Raw genomic sequence first — 16874 nt, forward strand, 5'->3', positions numbered from 1 at the left:
TGGAGAAGTACTGAGGAGCTGCAGAGTGAATGCACTTATAGGTCAATAAGAGGAGTTTGAATTGTATGCGGAAACGGATAGGAAGCCAGTGAAGTGACTTGAGGAGAGGGCTAATATGAGCATAACGACACTGGCGGAATATTAGTCGTGCACAGAATTTTGAACAGATTGAAGAGGAGAGAGATGGCCAAGTTGGAGACCTGTGAGAAGCAAGTTGCAATAGTCAAAGCGAGAGGTGATAAGCGTGTGGATGAGGGTTCTGGTAGTGTGCTCAGAAAGGAAAGGGCGAATTTTGGTGATATTATAGAGAAAGAAATGACAGGTTTTATCAGTCTGTTGAATATGTGCAGAGAAGGAGAGGGAGGAGTCGAAGATGACCCCAAGGTTATGAGCTGATGAGACAGGAAGGATATGAGTGTTATCCACAGAAATAGAGAATGGGGGAGGAGGAGAGGTTGGTTTAGGGGGAAAGATAAGAAGCTCAGTCTTGGACATGTTTAGTTTCAGATGGCGCTGAGACATCCAGGCAGCAATGTCAGACAGGCAGACTGATACTTTGGCCTGGATTTAGGCTGAGATTTCTGGTGTGGAGAAGTAGATCTGGGAGTCATCAGCGTAAAGATGATACTGAAAACCATGGGATGAGATCAGCGTACCAAGGGAAGAAGTATAGATGGAGAAAAGAAGAGGTCCCAGGACAGATCCCTGAGGTACACCAACTGACAGTGGGGTAGAAGTAGAGGAGGATCCACTAGAGTATACAGTAAAGGTACGCTGGGAGAGATAAGAAGAAAACTAGGAAAGAACAGAGCCCTGAAATCCAAGTGAGGACAGCGTGATCAACAGTGTCAAAGCAGCAGATAGATCGAGAAGGATGAGGATAGAATAGAGACCTTTGGATCTGGCCAGGAACAGATCATTGGAGACTTCAGCAAGCGCTGTTTCAGTTGAATGAAGGGGGCGAAAGCCAGATTGAAGTGAATCAAGAATAGCTTGAGATGAAAGAAAGTCAAGGCAACGACGGTGAACAGCACGTTCAAGTATCTTGGATAGGAAAGGGAGGAGGGAGATGGGGCGATAGTTGGAAGAACAGGTAGGGTCCAATGAAGGTTTTTTTAAGGAGTGGTGTGACTACGGCATGTTTGAAGACATCAGGAACAGTCGCAGTGGACAGTGAAAGATTGAGGATATGATAGATAAAAGGGATGACAGTAGGAGAGATAGTGTTAAGTAGATGGGTGGGAATAGGATCAGAGGAACAGGTAGTTAGTTTCGAGGAGGAAAGAAGATGTGTAGTTTCCTCTTCAGTGATTTCAGAAAAGGAAGAAAAGGAGGCAGGGGTTGGAGGGTTGAGAGAATGGACAAAGGGAAGGAGAGGTGGAGGTGACCTGGTTGAGAATTCAAGTTTAATCTTGTGAACCTTATCATGAAAGAACTCAGCCAGAGTCTGGGGGGGGGGGGGGGGGGGGGGGGGGGAGTGAAGGGGGGGTTGGATGTGAAGGCACTTTTTTTTTTCCAAATATTTTTATTGAAATGTTTTTTACCTCTAAACAATAGTTACCTCAGCCAATATTACATATTGAGTAGATAATCAACATTGAACAGTTTACAAATAAGCCCCCCCTTCCCTCCTCCCCCCTCCTCTAATGTCTAAGGCCACAGCAGTGTTGAAGGTCGATGAGGACATGCTCACATGTAGAACATTGACAGTCGTGGAACAATCAACTTAGGGGCATCCAAATCTATTCCACTTTGTGCTCTCCATGCTCTATATCGTTCCCATTGCACATTGAACTTCATTAAATGTCCAGATCTTATAGCTGTCATTTTGGACATTTGATAAAGGTAGTCCATCTTATATATCACTTTGAGTGCTGGAGGTGTGTCTAGGCTTTTCCAAGCCGACGCCAACGCGATATTTCCAGCCACCAACCAGACGGCTGTGATCCGATGATCTACAAGACGAACGCCCGGCGGGCGAACATGTAACAAGCAAGTCTCTGGTTTGGTAGGATATCGTACCCCAGTCACTTGGGCGAACAGATCTAGCAATTCTGCCCAATAGAGTTGCACCTTTGGGCAGGACCACCAAATATGAAGCATGTCCCCCACTGCTGCACAACCCCTCCAGTATTGGTCCGACCCCTGGCCATACATTTTTACCAGTCGTTTAGGTGTATAGTACCATTGATATATTATTTTATAACTATTTTCAATCATCGAGCTAGAGATAGAGACCCGTAACAGATAGTCCAAGGCTTTTTCCCATTGAGTGTAGTCTATGTTTACTTGCAATTCTCGTTCCCAACGTTGTAGGTAGTACAATATGGGCCCCATATCATTAAATAAAGCCTCGTAGAGGCGAGAAACACACCCCCTGTGACTGCCCACTCTCACCGCCTTTTCTATGGCCTTCTCCTCTAGGGGACAGTGCTCTTTTAGCTCTCTTATTTACATAATCTCTGAGGCATGTATAGTGAAACAAATGGTATGAGGGCAAACCATATTCCTCTTGTAACTCTACAAATGGTACCATCTGACCCTCCTCCCATAATTGACCTAGAGGGGCATAATGGAACAGAAACGCCTATCTCCATGGGCGTTTATCTCCGAGAACGGGTCCGTGAAGGGGCGGGGCGGATCGTATTTTTTAAAAGAAAAAGACGCCCATGTTTTATTCGTCAAGGTGTGAGCTGGGCGTTTTTGCTTTTCAGCGATAATGGAATATGAAATCGCCCAGCTCAAAAACGAATAAATCCAAGGCATTTGTTCGTGGGAGGGGCCAGGATTCATAGTGCACTGGTCCCCCTCACATGCCAGGACACCAACCGGGCACCCTAGGGGGCACTTTTACAAAAACCAAATAAAAGGTAAAAGAGCTCCCAGGTGCATAGCACCCTTCCCTTGGGTGTTGAGCCCCCCAAATCCCCCTCAAAACCCACTGCCCACAAGTCTACATCATTACTATAGCCCTAAGAGGTGAAGGGGGGCACCTACATGTGGGTACAGTGGGTTTGGGGGGGTTGGACGACTAGTAGCATTAAGCAGCACAATTGTAACAGGTAGGGGGGGGGGATGGGCCTGGGTCCACCTGCCTGACGTCCACTGCACCCCCTAACAACTGCTCCAGGGACCTGCATACTGCTGCTTGGGAGGAGGGTATGACATTTGAGGGTGAAAGTAAAAAGTTGTGAAACATCATTTGTTGTGGTGGGAGGGGGTTAGTGACCACTGGGGGAGTCAGGGGAGGTCATCCCCGACTCCCTCTGGGGGTCATCTGGTCATTTAGGGCACTTTTGGGGGCCTTATTCGTGAAAAAAACAGGGTCCAGGAAAAGTGTCCTAAATTCTAGCTCAAAACTGTTCCATTATCGGCGAAGGGCGCCCATCTCTGTTCGCCCGATAACCACGCCCCAGTTCCGCCTTCGACACGCCTTCGATACGCCCCCGTCAACTTTGTCCGCATCCGCGACGGAGTGCAGTTGAAAGCGTCCAAAGTTCGGCTTCGATTATACCGCTTTATTTGTTTTTGTGAGAAGAACGCCCATCTCCCGATTTAGGTCGGAACTTGGGCGTTATTCTCGTTCGATTATAAGCTGGCTAGTGTGCCGTCCTCTGTTTTCCCACTGGCCATATAATGGATTATCCCTCCCCAATGGACACCCCGGGGCGGTTTTTATCGCCATCTGTTGGAAATATACTTTGTTGGGAAACAATCTCTTCCTTATAGCCATCCAAGTCTGTAAGGGATGGATGTGAAGGCACTTTGAGGAGAGAGTTCATTGTGGCAAAGAGACGTTGAGGGTTTGAGCCAAGAGAATTTGTCAACTGGATGTAATAGTCTTGTTTGGCAAGTAAAAGAGCAGACTGGAAGGAGGTCAGCAAGAATTTGAAATGTATGAAGTCAGTATGGGCACGGGATTTCAGCCAAAGGCGTTCGACAGAGCGGGCACAGAAACGTAGGTAGTGGATTCTAGAGGTCAGCCAAGGCTGGGGTTTGATATGTTTTACAGAACAGGGAATGGGAGGAGTGAGAGTATCCAGAGGAGAGAATAGTATTATAGGAAGAGACAGCCTCATTGACAGACTTGGATAACATAGTGGTAGAGAAGAGATGTGAATCATTGGAGGACAGAGTACAAGGGTCAATAGCCTGAAGATTCCTAAATGTATTGGTTAAGATTGGACGGGACTGTGGAGGAGGGTGTGTGAAAGCTATCAGATGATGGTCAGAGAGGGGAAGAGTTGAGGCACAGAAACTGGAGAGTGAGCAGTTTGAGGAGAGGATAAGATCAAGATAGTGGCCATTCTGGTGAGTGGGGGCAGTGGAGCACAGTTGAAGATTGAAAGAGGATGTTAAAGCAAGAAACTGCGAAGCATAAGAGTCAGAGGGATCATTAGTACGAATGTTAAAATCCCCAAGAATGAGGGAAGTCATTCCACACGCACCTTTCTTCAATAGTGATAGAAATGTGTGTGTGGATAGAAATGTGTGTGTGGAATGGCTATCAGAGCATGAAAGTGTAGGTATGATTGAGTTTGTGTGTGTGTGACTGTCCTCCTTGTGCTCATCCCTCTTTATGTTTATATACATGAATTCTTTTTTTCTAGCATCTTCCTGTGTCATAATTTGGTTTGATCTGATACCTCCTAATTACCAAGGAGGTGTGAATTCCTTTGAAGGTCCAGTTCTTGGAGACAAGCTGCCTGGTTTCTTTTGTTGCTCTTGAGCACTGGTCCTAAAACATAAAACTAATCCCAAAAGGTAGGAGACATCCAATCTACCTACACTAACATCACCAGGGATCGGATTTGTAATATCTTCCAGAGGCCTTTGGCTAACACTCTCTGGGTAGGCCCTGAAGCCTCCATTAGGCCAACATTCAGGTTAGGCCCTGAACATCACCATGTCATTCTGACACCCTCCAGCCATGACGCGGCCCCTTCTTGGGCATCGACAGATCTTCAGGCTTTCTCTGTGCCTGCTCCCCAGTCTTTACGCATGCCTGCCCTTCATGAGGAGATCCAGGCAGGCCATGCTCAAGGAGGCACAGGTATCGAGGGCACTTGCGCCAGCCATAGCAGAGCTCTAACAGCCCGAGGAGATCCAGTCTGGAGAAAGGTCCCAGACACCACCCAGGAAAGGCATAAGTTTACTCCTGAGGGCATATCTTTCATGGGCCTTGTAAAAGAAATGGTGGCCATTCCTTTCAAATTGAAGATGAAGGTCAGCCTAGAGCTGCGTTAACTCTTTGTTCTGGATTATGAATCTCCACCTAGGTGCTTCTGTCCAAGTGGCACCTCATAAAATAGTCACTTTGTACAGAGGCAAGAAAGGTCCAGTTACCACACCACTCCTTGGTGGTTGAGTCTGCCATCAGAGTACAGGCTTACATGTCTCTCTTTTACCTCATCTTCTGGGCAAGGTGACTTGAACCCTGAACAACTTTGGGAGGCAGCTTTCAGGTCTCAGTGCTTATCAATCACATTTGGACCTATCAGCTCTACACTACTATCTACTTGAGGTGCAGACTGTGCTCTTGTTTGCATACTCTCTCTGCATGGATAAGGCTGATGAGTTCGCAAGCTGAACAAGAAGCAAGTTTGTAGATGATAGCTGTCCAGAGGCACCTTTGATGATTTGATATTATGTCCAGACTCCACTCTGGGTGTGGAAATATGGAGATTTTCCTGGCTATATATTTCGGAACTTGATGTTCTCTGCTGAGGAGACCATCTTTTGGGGGACAAGGTGGAAGAGGTCTCTGACCAAATTAAGAATTACACAGACACCATACAGTCCCTCTTTCAGCCGCCTCCACTTGTGTTGTCCTGAGATGTCTTTTGAGCAGGCCTATAAGATGTAACTACTACTCTCGTGGTGATAGATTTACCTCTTCTAATTCTCCTTAGCAGGCCTAGTTCCAATGTTCCCACCCATGCCAACAGTGTACCAGGAAGCCCAGTCTGCTCTCCAGTCATAATAGGGAACACATTTTTGACTGCCTTCCGGAGAGCATAGCTGTCATAGAAGTAGCAGTCCAGAAGATCTGCTAGTAAGGGGGGTGGGGGAGAAATCTGAATTTTTTTTTCCAGGAAATGGCGGCCTTTGTAACCTCCGACTGGTGAGTTGTTCCGATAGTCAGCTCATTTACGCTCTGAATTCACAAAAGAGACCACCAGCTTGCCTACCAAGACCTTCATACCCTCAGCTCTATACACAAAAGAAGTATTTGTAGAGCAGCTCTCCGCCCTTCTCCAGGCTAATGCAGTAGAACACATTCCACCAGGGCAAGATGGTACAACATTCTATTCCAGGTATTTCTTGTGACAAGGAACATGGGGAGATTTCCTCCCATCCTTTGTCCCAGGGCATGAACAAATATTTAGTCAAAGAACTTCAGTATTATTAACTTTGGCACACTTCTTATGGTTCAGGTGACCGAATTCACAAAAGAGACCACCAGCTTGCCTACCAAGACCTTCATACCCTCAGCTCTATACACAAAAGAAGTATTTGCAGAGCAGCTCTCCGCCCTTCTCCAGGCTAATGCAGTAGAACACATTCCACCAGGGCAAGATGGTACAACATTCTATTCCAGGTATTTCTTGTGACAAGGAACATGGAGAGATTTCCTCCCATCCTTTGTCCCAGGTCATGAACAAATATTTAGTCAAAGAACTCCAGTATTATTAACTTTGGCACACTTCTTATGGTTCAGGTGACCGATTTGCTATGCTCTCTGGATTTTACAGATGCATGCACTCACATTCAGATTCTACTGAGCCACAGGAAATATCCCGGATTTCGGATGGGACAACGTCACTACCAGTACTGTGTTTGGCTGTTTAGCGTTGTGTTGGCTTCCAGGGTGTTCATGAAGTTTGTAGCAGTAGTTGCAGCATTGTTAATTATTTGAGTGTTAGAGCTCCTGGAGTTTCTTATCAACTATCTCGAGTCCCACCTTTACATTGCAGCCCTGCTGGACCTGGTACAAGTTCGGGCCTTCCTGCCTCAAGCTAGGGTGGATGCCCTCATCGCCATTGTCATTTAAGTCTGCAGCAGCTAGCAGATCACAGTTTGACAGAGATTTAAGTTGCTAGGTCACATGACCTCTACAGTACATGTTACGTGCCTACTTTTGAGAGATGCCCAATGGACCCTAGCTTCCCAGTCATAGCAATGTGAAGACAGCCTAGTAGATGTCCAGATCTCCCCAGAGTTGACTCAGTTGTTGCTGTAGTGCACAATCTGGACTATTTTGGTCCTGGGACTTCCATTTCAAATTTCTCTGCACCTAAGATGCTGACCATGAATGCATCCACTGTGGGCCCCTGTAGGCGGGCTTCACACCCGTACTTTGTCCATCTGAGAGATTCAGCCTCCTGGAGCTCTGGGCAATTTAAACACACTGATGATTTTTAGATATCAATTATCCAATCAAATTATGCTTACTCTAACAGACAATCAGGTAGCCATGCACCTTGTGAACAAGCAGGGGAGTCCAGGAATCCTATCCCTTGTGTCAGGAAGCGGTCAGAATGTGGACCTGGGCCACCAGCTACGAAATGGTGCTCCGGGCCCTATTCCTGGCAGGGAAGGAGTCAACCTGGTGAACAAACTGAGTGATACAACCTCTCAATATGGGTGTTGCCTGTCAGCTCTTCTGAGAGTGGGACTCTTCCTTGATGGATCTTTTTGGCCACTCATCTCATGAACAAAGTACCTCACTTTTGCTTCAGGCTCAGGTCACATAACAGGCTTGCGTCAGCTGCCTTTCTCCTGCATTGAAGAATGAGAATGCTGAATGCGTTTTCTCTGGATCCTTCTCGTAGGGAAGACCTTGTGAAAACTTAGGTAAAGCTAGGGTGCTATGATACTCATTGCTCTGTTCTGGCAAGGCAGATCTGATTCACTTCTGGATTTTTCCTCTAAACTGCTGTGGACTTTGGATTGTTTTCCAACCTCATCTGTCAGAATGAGGGGTCTCTTCTGCATCCCACCTTCTACTCCTTGGCCCTTACGGCCTGAATTGTGGGAGTGTACACTTTGCCTCCATGCAGCTGCTTGAGGGCATCTCCAAGGTCTTACTGGCTTCCAGAACGAATTCCACCAGGAGGTTTTATATTTTGAGATGGAGATTTGCTGTCAAATGTGGGGCAAGGCTTTAGACCCTCATACTTGCCCTGCACAAAAACTGCTGGAATATCTCCTGTACCTCTGCGTCTTGTTTGGGGACTAACTCTATAAGGACTCACCTCAGTGTGAGCACTGCTTATCACCATCTTGGGGCTAGGCCCATGTCTGTACAGCCTTTAGTTGTTCTGTTCATGCAAGGTTTACTGTTGACAAAACCCTCTCTCAAACTTTCAGCAGTTTCACGGGACCTCAGCGTCGTCCTCATCCAGCTGAAGAAAGCTCTTTTGAGCCACTATATTCCTGTCATCTGGAGTATCTGACCTGGATGGTCTCATTTTTGGTGGTGATCGCTTCAGCTTGCGGAGTCAGTGAGCTTTTGGCTGTATTGGCAGATCCGCATCTCTAAAGATTTTTTGATGCAATTAGCAAAATTGGTGATTGAAAAAAATTACTTCTTTTTCCAACAGGAGTTTTTTGAACAGATCCAAGGTGTGGCGATGGGGGCGTCTTTAGCCCCCTCAATTGCAACTCTTTATCTAGCTAAGTTTGAGGATTCCTTTATATATACGTCAGGAGAATTTCAACAGATCTCTCTATGGAAGCGATTTCTAGACGACATATTCTTCATTTGGAATGGAACCCCTCAGTCTCTGCAAAATTTCATGGTAAAATTAAATTCCTATCAAAATAACTTGAAATTCACATCTAAGTCACATTCGACAGGTATTGAATTCTTGGACGTCTGGGTATATAAAAAACATGGACGCCTTTGTACCAATCTATATCAGAAACCCACCATGCGTAATACTTTGCTCCATTTCTCTAGTTTTCATCCATATCATCTTAAAGCTAGTCTGCCAATTAGCCAGTTCCTAAGAATTAGAAGAATCTGCTCTGAAGAGGTTATGTTTGAAGATCAAGCATGTAATATGACAACACGATTTTTGAGGAGAGGATATCCTATTACGATTATTAAAAAGGCATATCGTAGAGCAAAATATACCTGTAGGGACTGGCTCTTACAATACAATGTGCGACAGGCAGAAGATAAATTGGTTTTGGTTATCCCGTACTCTACTCTGAGTTCGAATATCAATAGAAGTATACACTGGTATTGGAAAATGTTACAGGTTCACCCCTGCTTTGAAGACCATCCGATTTGTGCGTTTAAAAGAGGGAAAACGATAGGTGAGATGCTGACCTATAAGAGATTGGATTATATTGCATCGGACCCTGAGATCTTGGGACATTTTAAATGTAATTCATGTCAATGGTGCCAGTTTACGATCGAAGGAATATCTTGGACACCTCCCGGATCTACACAACCGATAGTGGCATGGGCTCGATCTAATTGTATTTCACATAATGGTATATATATCATTGAATGCCCGTGCCAATTGATTTATATAGGCAGATCGAGCCGCCCGATTAAAATCAGATTGAACGAGCACAAGTCACGGATTAAAAATAAAGTATTGACTGCTCCTTTAGTCCAACACTGGATAGAAAAATATCATCAAATTGAAGATATTAGATGGCGAATTATAGATTATATCCAGTTAGGTTGGGAAGGTGGAAATATTGAATCTTTACTAAATTATAAAGAACAAAGGTGGATTTTTCATCTTCGTACATTACATCCTTATGGACTCAATTCTGAAATAGATTGGTGGTCTTTAATCTGATCTATACCTTTAAGACTGTATGACTTTCTCTCCCCCCTTTTTTTGATTGGTGGGTCCAGGTATGACGTGGCTGCACTATAATTGGTGGACTTCAATCAGCTGTGGTTTATTTAAATTGCTGAGGTAGATGAGACGCTGCAGCCATTTTATTTTGATGTTGAAGTAATATCTAAGACGGTAACTTCACAGTGAGTGAGTATTAGGAACTATTAATTTTTTGGGGGGACATTTTTTTGATAGACTGTGTTTCCTTCTCAGCAAACCTCTTCCCTGACGAAGAAATTCGAAACCTGGCCAAGTCGGCGGAGGTTTGAAGCTGGAGAATTAATGCTGCTTATAGCTGCTAAAAAGCTAAGTTGTTACAAATATTTACTTTAAAGTCTATTGTTTGAGAAGTTGAAGTTTATTATCTAAGAAAATATTAATAATATTGGAAAAACAAAAAAGAAAACGGGTTGATTTATGACGAGCTAAACAGCACCATCATTATATTGAAGAATGACTTGGATGGTTGCGCTGTTAAAGTTTCTGAATATCCCCGACTAGTCATATTAATGAATATATAAATGAGTACACTGTGAAAGGATCGATTACAGATAAAAATGATTTAATATTAGGTGTTTGGGATAATTTGACTATTGGACTATGTTTTAATCCCCACACAAATAAAAACGTGGTCCCTTTAAATTATCCTGGTGAAAGGGCACTTCACACCTTGGGCTATTAGTGAGCCTTGGCTTTTTATCTGGAGAGGACTAAGGCCTTTTTGCAGTCCACTCAGCTTTTTGTGTCTCTCAGGTAGAACAGATTGGGGACAGACCGTAGTAAATGCACACTATCCAATTGGCTTGAGGACTGTTTCTTTCACTCCTGCCCAGGCTAGGCTGACTCAGAGGGTCATGGTTCACATTGTCAGAGCCATGGCTGCATTGGTTACCCCTATTGAGGTCAAATAGATCACATTTATAGGGATGTGGCATGGACTTCCGTCTGCACATTCATACCTCACTTCTGTCTTGAGCAGAATTTCCGGTGTGATAGCCGATTTGGACATATAGTTTTGCTGAGTGTGGTGTCTAGAATCCAACTGTACCCTCCTAGGCCTCTTTTCTTCTGTCCGAGGCTGCACCTTTAATGCCAGTATGTGTATAGTTCGGGGTTATATGTTTTTCCAGGGACTCGTCGTGAGTTTCTCTTGATCTAATGTTGTTGCTTTCTGTGAGCCTGGTAGCTAGAGGTTCCTATATGTGAGAAACCATGTCCTCGTCCTCTGAGAAAGCGAAGCTCCTTACCTATAGCAGCTGTTCTCAGAGGACAGCAGGACATGTGCTCTCACATCCCCTCCCACCTCTCCTTGGAGTTATATTCCTTCACTTATAGTATTGTACTGCTAGTCCTGCCCTCGCGCATCAGGCGGGAGGGCACCCATGCATGCGTGGTGGGACACTGCCAAAGGCCTCTTAAAGAGAAATGCTGGATGGTGTCTTCACCGGGCTCTGTCTGATGACATCACCCATGTTTGAAAATACATGTCCTGCTGTCCTCTGAGAGCATCTGCTTACAGGTAGGTAACTTCACATTTTGGAATCTGTGAATGACTTTCCTGTGAAAGCTGCCTTAGTAGTTGTTCTGAGTGTTGAGATAGATAAGTCAGTGGTTTTGATGAACTGCTTCAAATTTAAGGATATCTTGTTTTGTGGGCTAAGGGTTTCTATTTGGCATGATGTGTCTAAGGGCACAGAGAAAGTCCTTTTAACAACTTAAGCCACTGTATTGGCCTTGGGTGCCACTTGTTTCCTCCAGTTTCTCTACGTGTCTTGGGCTGTCAAAGGAATAGATATACCTTTGTAGAACCACTATATTTAGAAACTTTTCTTGCGTCAAAACTAAAGTTTCTAAATAGAATTATTTCCTTTATGTAAACCAACTAGAGTTGATCTGTGATTGTATTTTTGATGTCTGCTGTCTGTTTTGTTTTCTTTGTTAAATAAGATTGTCTTTTAAAGTTCTTTCTGTCCCCTCCCCAATTGCGTGGACTATAGACAGTTTGAGATTGATTTCTGAGTGTAATCTTCTTGACTATTGCTATAGTCAAGGAATGGAGGATTAGCCTAGTGGTTAGTGCAGTGGACTTTGATCCTGGGGAACTGAGTTCAATTCCCACTGCAGCTCCTTGTGACTCTGGGCAAGTCACTTAACCCTCCATTGCCCCTGGTACAAAATAAGTACCTGAATATATGTAAACCACTTTGAATGTAGTTGCAAAAACCTCAGAAAGGTGGTATATCAAGTCCCATTTCCCCTTCTTTTCTTTAATGTTTCTGTAAAACATATTTGAAATTTCAATAAAAACAATGCAGAAGCAAATAGGGATGTTGCTGATGAAGTCTGCAACCTGCAAATTTGAGGTAGATATCTTAGACACAGGGATGTGACAAAAGGGAAGCCAGTATAAGCCTGGAGAGTGAAGGGCTGGTGGATTCTCCTGTATCCCATATCACAGAACCACTTCAATTGGTGATAGGTGTTGCTTTCCTTGATCAAAATATCAAGGTGTTCCCTGATATTTCTCAAAATAAAAAACAAAAACTCCTATTTTTTTAGTCCAGTTTGCTTCAGTTAAGGGGCAGATCTCTTCAAGTTTCTTAAGGGTATTGAGTTTCAAAAAATTTGTTTTTTTTTTTTTTTTTTAAAGTCATGCCCAGTTGAAGGTTGTGGAAGTGTTTTTTCAGCCCATGTAGCTAGTGGACTATCTTACAGATTTGCAATGTGTAGCAGTTTGATCCTTAGATAAAGATGACAGTCTTAATTGCTTCATATCTTGGCATTGCAATTTTTTTTTGTTAATGTTGATTAATGGGCAACTACCAACAGCATTAAAAAGGGCAGTGGTTCGCCCTTTGCTAAAGAAAAACAACCTTGACCAAGACAATCTTGAAAGTTACAGACCAGTATCCAACATCCTGTTTCTAGGGAAATTCAGAGAACAGTCTGTGTTCAACTTAATGATTGGCTAGAAGAGAAAAACTGGCTTGATCCATCTGGATTCAGACCTGGTTATGGAACAGAAACTGTTCTTTTATCCCTACTAGATGATCTTCACAGAAACAGAGACAAGGGATTTGCCTCGATGTTAGTACTGGTAGATTTCTCAGCAGCTTTTGACACTGTGGATCATGATATCATGCTAGCACGACTGACAAAACAGGTATCAATGGAACAATATTTGCCTGGTTCAGATCCTATCTATCAGACAGGCAATAGTCCACAATGTTTGGCAACAAATCATCACCACCATGGACATTGACCTGCGGGGTACCACAAGGATCGGTGCTGTCACCTATTCTGTTCAATATCTACCTCAAGCCACTAGCTTTGCTGATCCGGTCAATGGACACTCAGTTCTACATCTATGCAGGTGATGTGCAGATACTCCTGACTTACCTACAGCCTTGAATAAACTGATTAACTGTCTAACATCAGTTCAAGAGTGGGCTAAACACAACAAACTTTGCCTGTACCCAAGTAAAACTGATCTTCTCTGGGTACCTATCACAAGTGACTACATACCTGACATCAAAATCCCTTTTTGGAAGTACGAACTCCCCCTCAAATCACAAGTCAGGAACCTTGGAGTACAGTTACTCAACACTTACTGTGGCTCCCCAAATCCAAGCAACCTTCAAGAGCTGCTTCTACTATTTGTGACAGCTACGCTGCCTCTCTCCTTACATCAAGAAGGTAAATCTTATCCCAGTTGTGTATGCTATGATAACATCAAGACTGGATTACTGCAATGCATTATACAGTGGTCTGACTACAAAGGGCCTGCACCAGCTCCAGTTGATTCAGAATTCAGCAGCAAGACTCATAGAAGGTTGCAAGCACGTGACCACATCACACCATTTCTGCAAAAACTTAATTGGCTACCAATACAATACAGGGCTAAATTTGTCTGATTTTCAAGGTCATCTCAAGGACTATCACTAACCACACCCTCGCCAAAAGACATTACACGATGTGATACCCACAAGCGAGTCTTCTCTGGAGTAGCCCCTGCACTCTGGAATGTGCTGCCTGAAAGGCTCCGCTTAACAGAAGACTATCTCTATTTCAGGAAGCAGGTGAAAGCTTGGCTGTTCAATCACGCCTTTAATGGAAGAAGTAACTAACTTGGTAGTCTCACTCACACACACAAGGAGTGACGCTGCCTGCACATACTGCAGCAGGATATGTTTATCCACTCCTACCCTAGCTGAGATAATATTTAACCATCTCTCTGACTTCATGTGCAACTTTCTCTAAATCAGTCACCTACTTTTTTACTCTTCTTACCTATCTATATGTTCCATCTTTGCTTTACCTTTCACTATCAATTATAATGTTCTATTACATGTTGTGTTGACATTGTAAGTAGTATACTATGCCGTACTTTGTATTTGAATATTTTGACTGTTGTAATTGCCTATTGCTCATGTTTGATCTGTTCATACTGTACACCACCTTGAGTGAATTCCTTCAAAAAGGCGGTAAATAAATCCAAATAAAATAATGATCTACACTGAGCCATTTAGTTGCAGGTTTTGTCTTCCAGCTTTTTGTTTCTGGTATTTAATGATTAAAATCACTTTTATCTTTTTTTTTTTTTTTTTTTTGTCTTTTTCTTTAGCAAAAGTGATTGTATCATAGAAAATAACAATAAAGTAAGAATTTGCGAGAACAAACTGTATAGTACCACCAATAACTTTATAAAGGTGTAAGGGATACTTAATAAAAAAATAAACGAAGAAAAAGGCTAATCAGCCTATAGTCACTGTGAAAAGAAATCTCTCAACTACTGCATCAGTTTCTCCCCACTCGTGATTCCAAACGTGCCCCTCCAATTACTTAGGATCTAGAAATACATACCCATGTCCTGGAAATTTCACAAAACATTTTCTTGGAAATTTCAGAAAGAACTTATACCCAGAGCCTAAGCCTAAGAAAATTCTGTAGAGGGTGTGACCTTGTGGAGTTATTCTCATTCTCTGTTTTTATCTTTGTGTTTTTAGGTGCCTGACAGAACACCAAGTCCACATTTACATACCTAACTTTAGGCATGAGCACTTATGCCAGCTGAAAGGGTGGTATAAGTGCTTGCACTTAACTGTAGGCAGTTAGGCACATAACTGCATATATTCTATAACATGCACGCAAGTCCTGGGCATTCCTCTGGACCCACTCATGCCCCTCCCTAGTCCACACTTCCTTGCAGTTGTGCACTATGAATTTTGTTTGCACGTCTTCTAGAATACTGACTAAGGACAATTGTGTGCTGAACGGTGCCAATTAATGCCAATTAACATTCCTTAGTGCCAATTATTGCTAGTTAGCATCAACTATCATCTCATCATTATGTTGTTATGCACAGAACTGACCTAATTCTATAGCTCATACGTGTAGCTTTGCGCTTTTAAGCATAAAGTTTGGTCCACAAGCTTATAGAATTCCAGTGGTAGTGTTCCCATGGAAGAATTAAAACTGAGGAAAAGCAGCAACAGGAGGACTTCTGCGAGCAGGGAAGCATCATGGGAATTCTTAAAATGACTGGTGTTTTGGTTAGCTGAGCAGGAAGCTGTTGCTGTACTTTGATTTAGACTGGCAAGAGATTATCAGAGCTCTTTCTTTTTTTATTTATTTATTTTTTTTTAAAGCTTAAGTTTTTCCTGTTTTAATGTTGTAAAACATGGCATCCGTGTTTATGATGCACCGAAGTTAGATGTCCAAACTTGGTGTTCTTTTGATGATACTGCTTTTGTGTGCTTGTCTCACTTTGTGTCTTGCAGTGCATGGTCACATACATTGACTATGGGAACTCTGAGAACTTAAACAGATCAAATATAGTTGAGCTTCCAGAAAGTTTGCAGTTGCCCAGTATTGCGAAAAAGTACAGACTCTGGGGTTTGCAGCTGCCATCGAACACAGAGTTATCACAGTTTGACAAAGTAAGTGTCATTATACTTGGTCTTTGGATATATATTTTTCAGTGGCATGTAAAGAACAGTGGGAAATGCAGGGGCGTATCTGACTTTCCCTGGTAGGGGGGGCCAGAGCCCGAAGTGCGGGGGCCGTTTTTCGCCCCCCCCCCCATAGGCTTCCATTGGCGGCACGGGGAGGGTTGGCGGTGGTAGCGGGGGCCAGGGCCAAATGCAGGGGGGCCAGGCACCCGTTGGCCCCATTACAGATACGCCCCTGGGGAAATGTACAATGGATTCCAAAGGGCAAACCAGAAGAGTTTCAAGGGTGTAAAAATAGTTTATTGATGAATAAGGACTTGGCACAGTTCTGTGTTTTGGCCAACATGCCTGCGGAGTCTAAAAAAGCATACAAACAAAAACATATAACACTTAAAAAAATTATAAGCTGATATGAAAATTAATATAAGAATATTTTACTAAAAGATGGTGAATATGTCCACAGGTATAAATATATAAAAGATACATTTATATAAATATATAAAAGATACATTTATATAAATGTATAAAAAGGAAAAATGTATATATTAAGATTGACATCTTAAAAAATGATTGTATAAAATATATAACATACAAACAAAAATAGTTAACATTTAAACCTGAAAGACCCTCAAAGGTCTAAATGTATTTATTTTATTAGGATTTATTTACTGCCTTTTTGAAGGCATTCACTCAAGGCGGTGTACAGTAAGAATAGATCAGACATAAGCAAGAGACAATTACAGAGGTAAAAATATTAAAACAATACAAAATATGGCATGGTATACTATTTACAATATGAACACAATACGTAATAGAGCATTATACCGTATTTTTCGGACTGTAAGACGCACCAGACCATAAGACGCACCTAGGTTTTAGAGGAGGGAAATAGGAAAAAAAAATTTCGGACTATAAGACGCACTTTTTCCCTCCTCTAAAACCTAGGTGCTCCGGTGCGTCTTGTCCAAATCCCTCCCTCCAAGTTCGGGATCGCCCTCCCTATTGTTACCTCCCCTCCCCCTGGCTCTGTCACCACCTCTCCCCTTACGCGATC

General features: G+C 43.1%; 1 protein-coding gene across 7 annotated transcripts in view; it reads left to right on the plus strand.

Moving 5' to 3' along the window:
- Positions 1–16874, plus strand: part of STK31 (serine/threonine kinase 31) — a 330310-nt gene that overhangs the window by 70913 nt on the left and 242523 nt on the right. For 6 of the 7 annotated variants that reach the window (XM_030201926.1, XM_030201936.1, XM_030201906.1 and 3 more), the window contains exon 6: positions 15650–15808. The exons of the other annotated variant lie outside the window; for it this stretch is intronic. In XM_030201926.1, coding sequence (XP_030057786.1) covers positions 15650–15808 — 159 coding nt within the window. The remainder of the gene's footprint in view (positions 1–15649; positions 15809–16874) is intronic. 7 annotated transcript variants of the gene reach the window in all.

This window comes from Microcaecilia unicolor, chromosome 1 (genome assembly GCF_901765095.1).
Source record: "Microcaecilia unicolor chromosome 1, aMicUni1.1, whole genome shotgun sequence".
Lineage (NCBI taxonomy): Eukaryota > Metazoa > Chordata > Amphibia > Gymnophiona > Siphonopidae > Microcaecilia > Microcaecilia unicolor.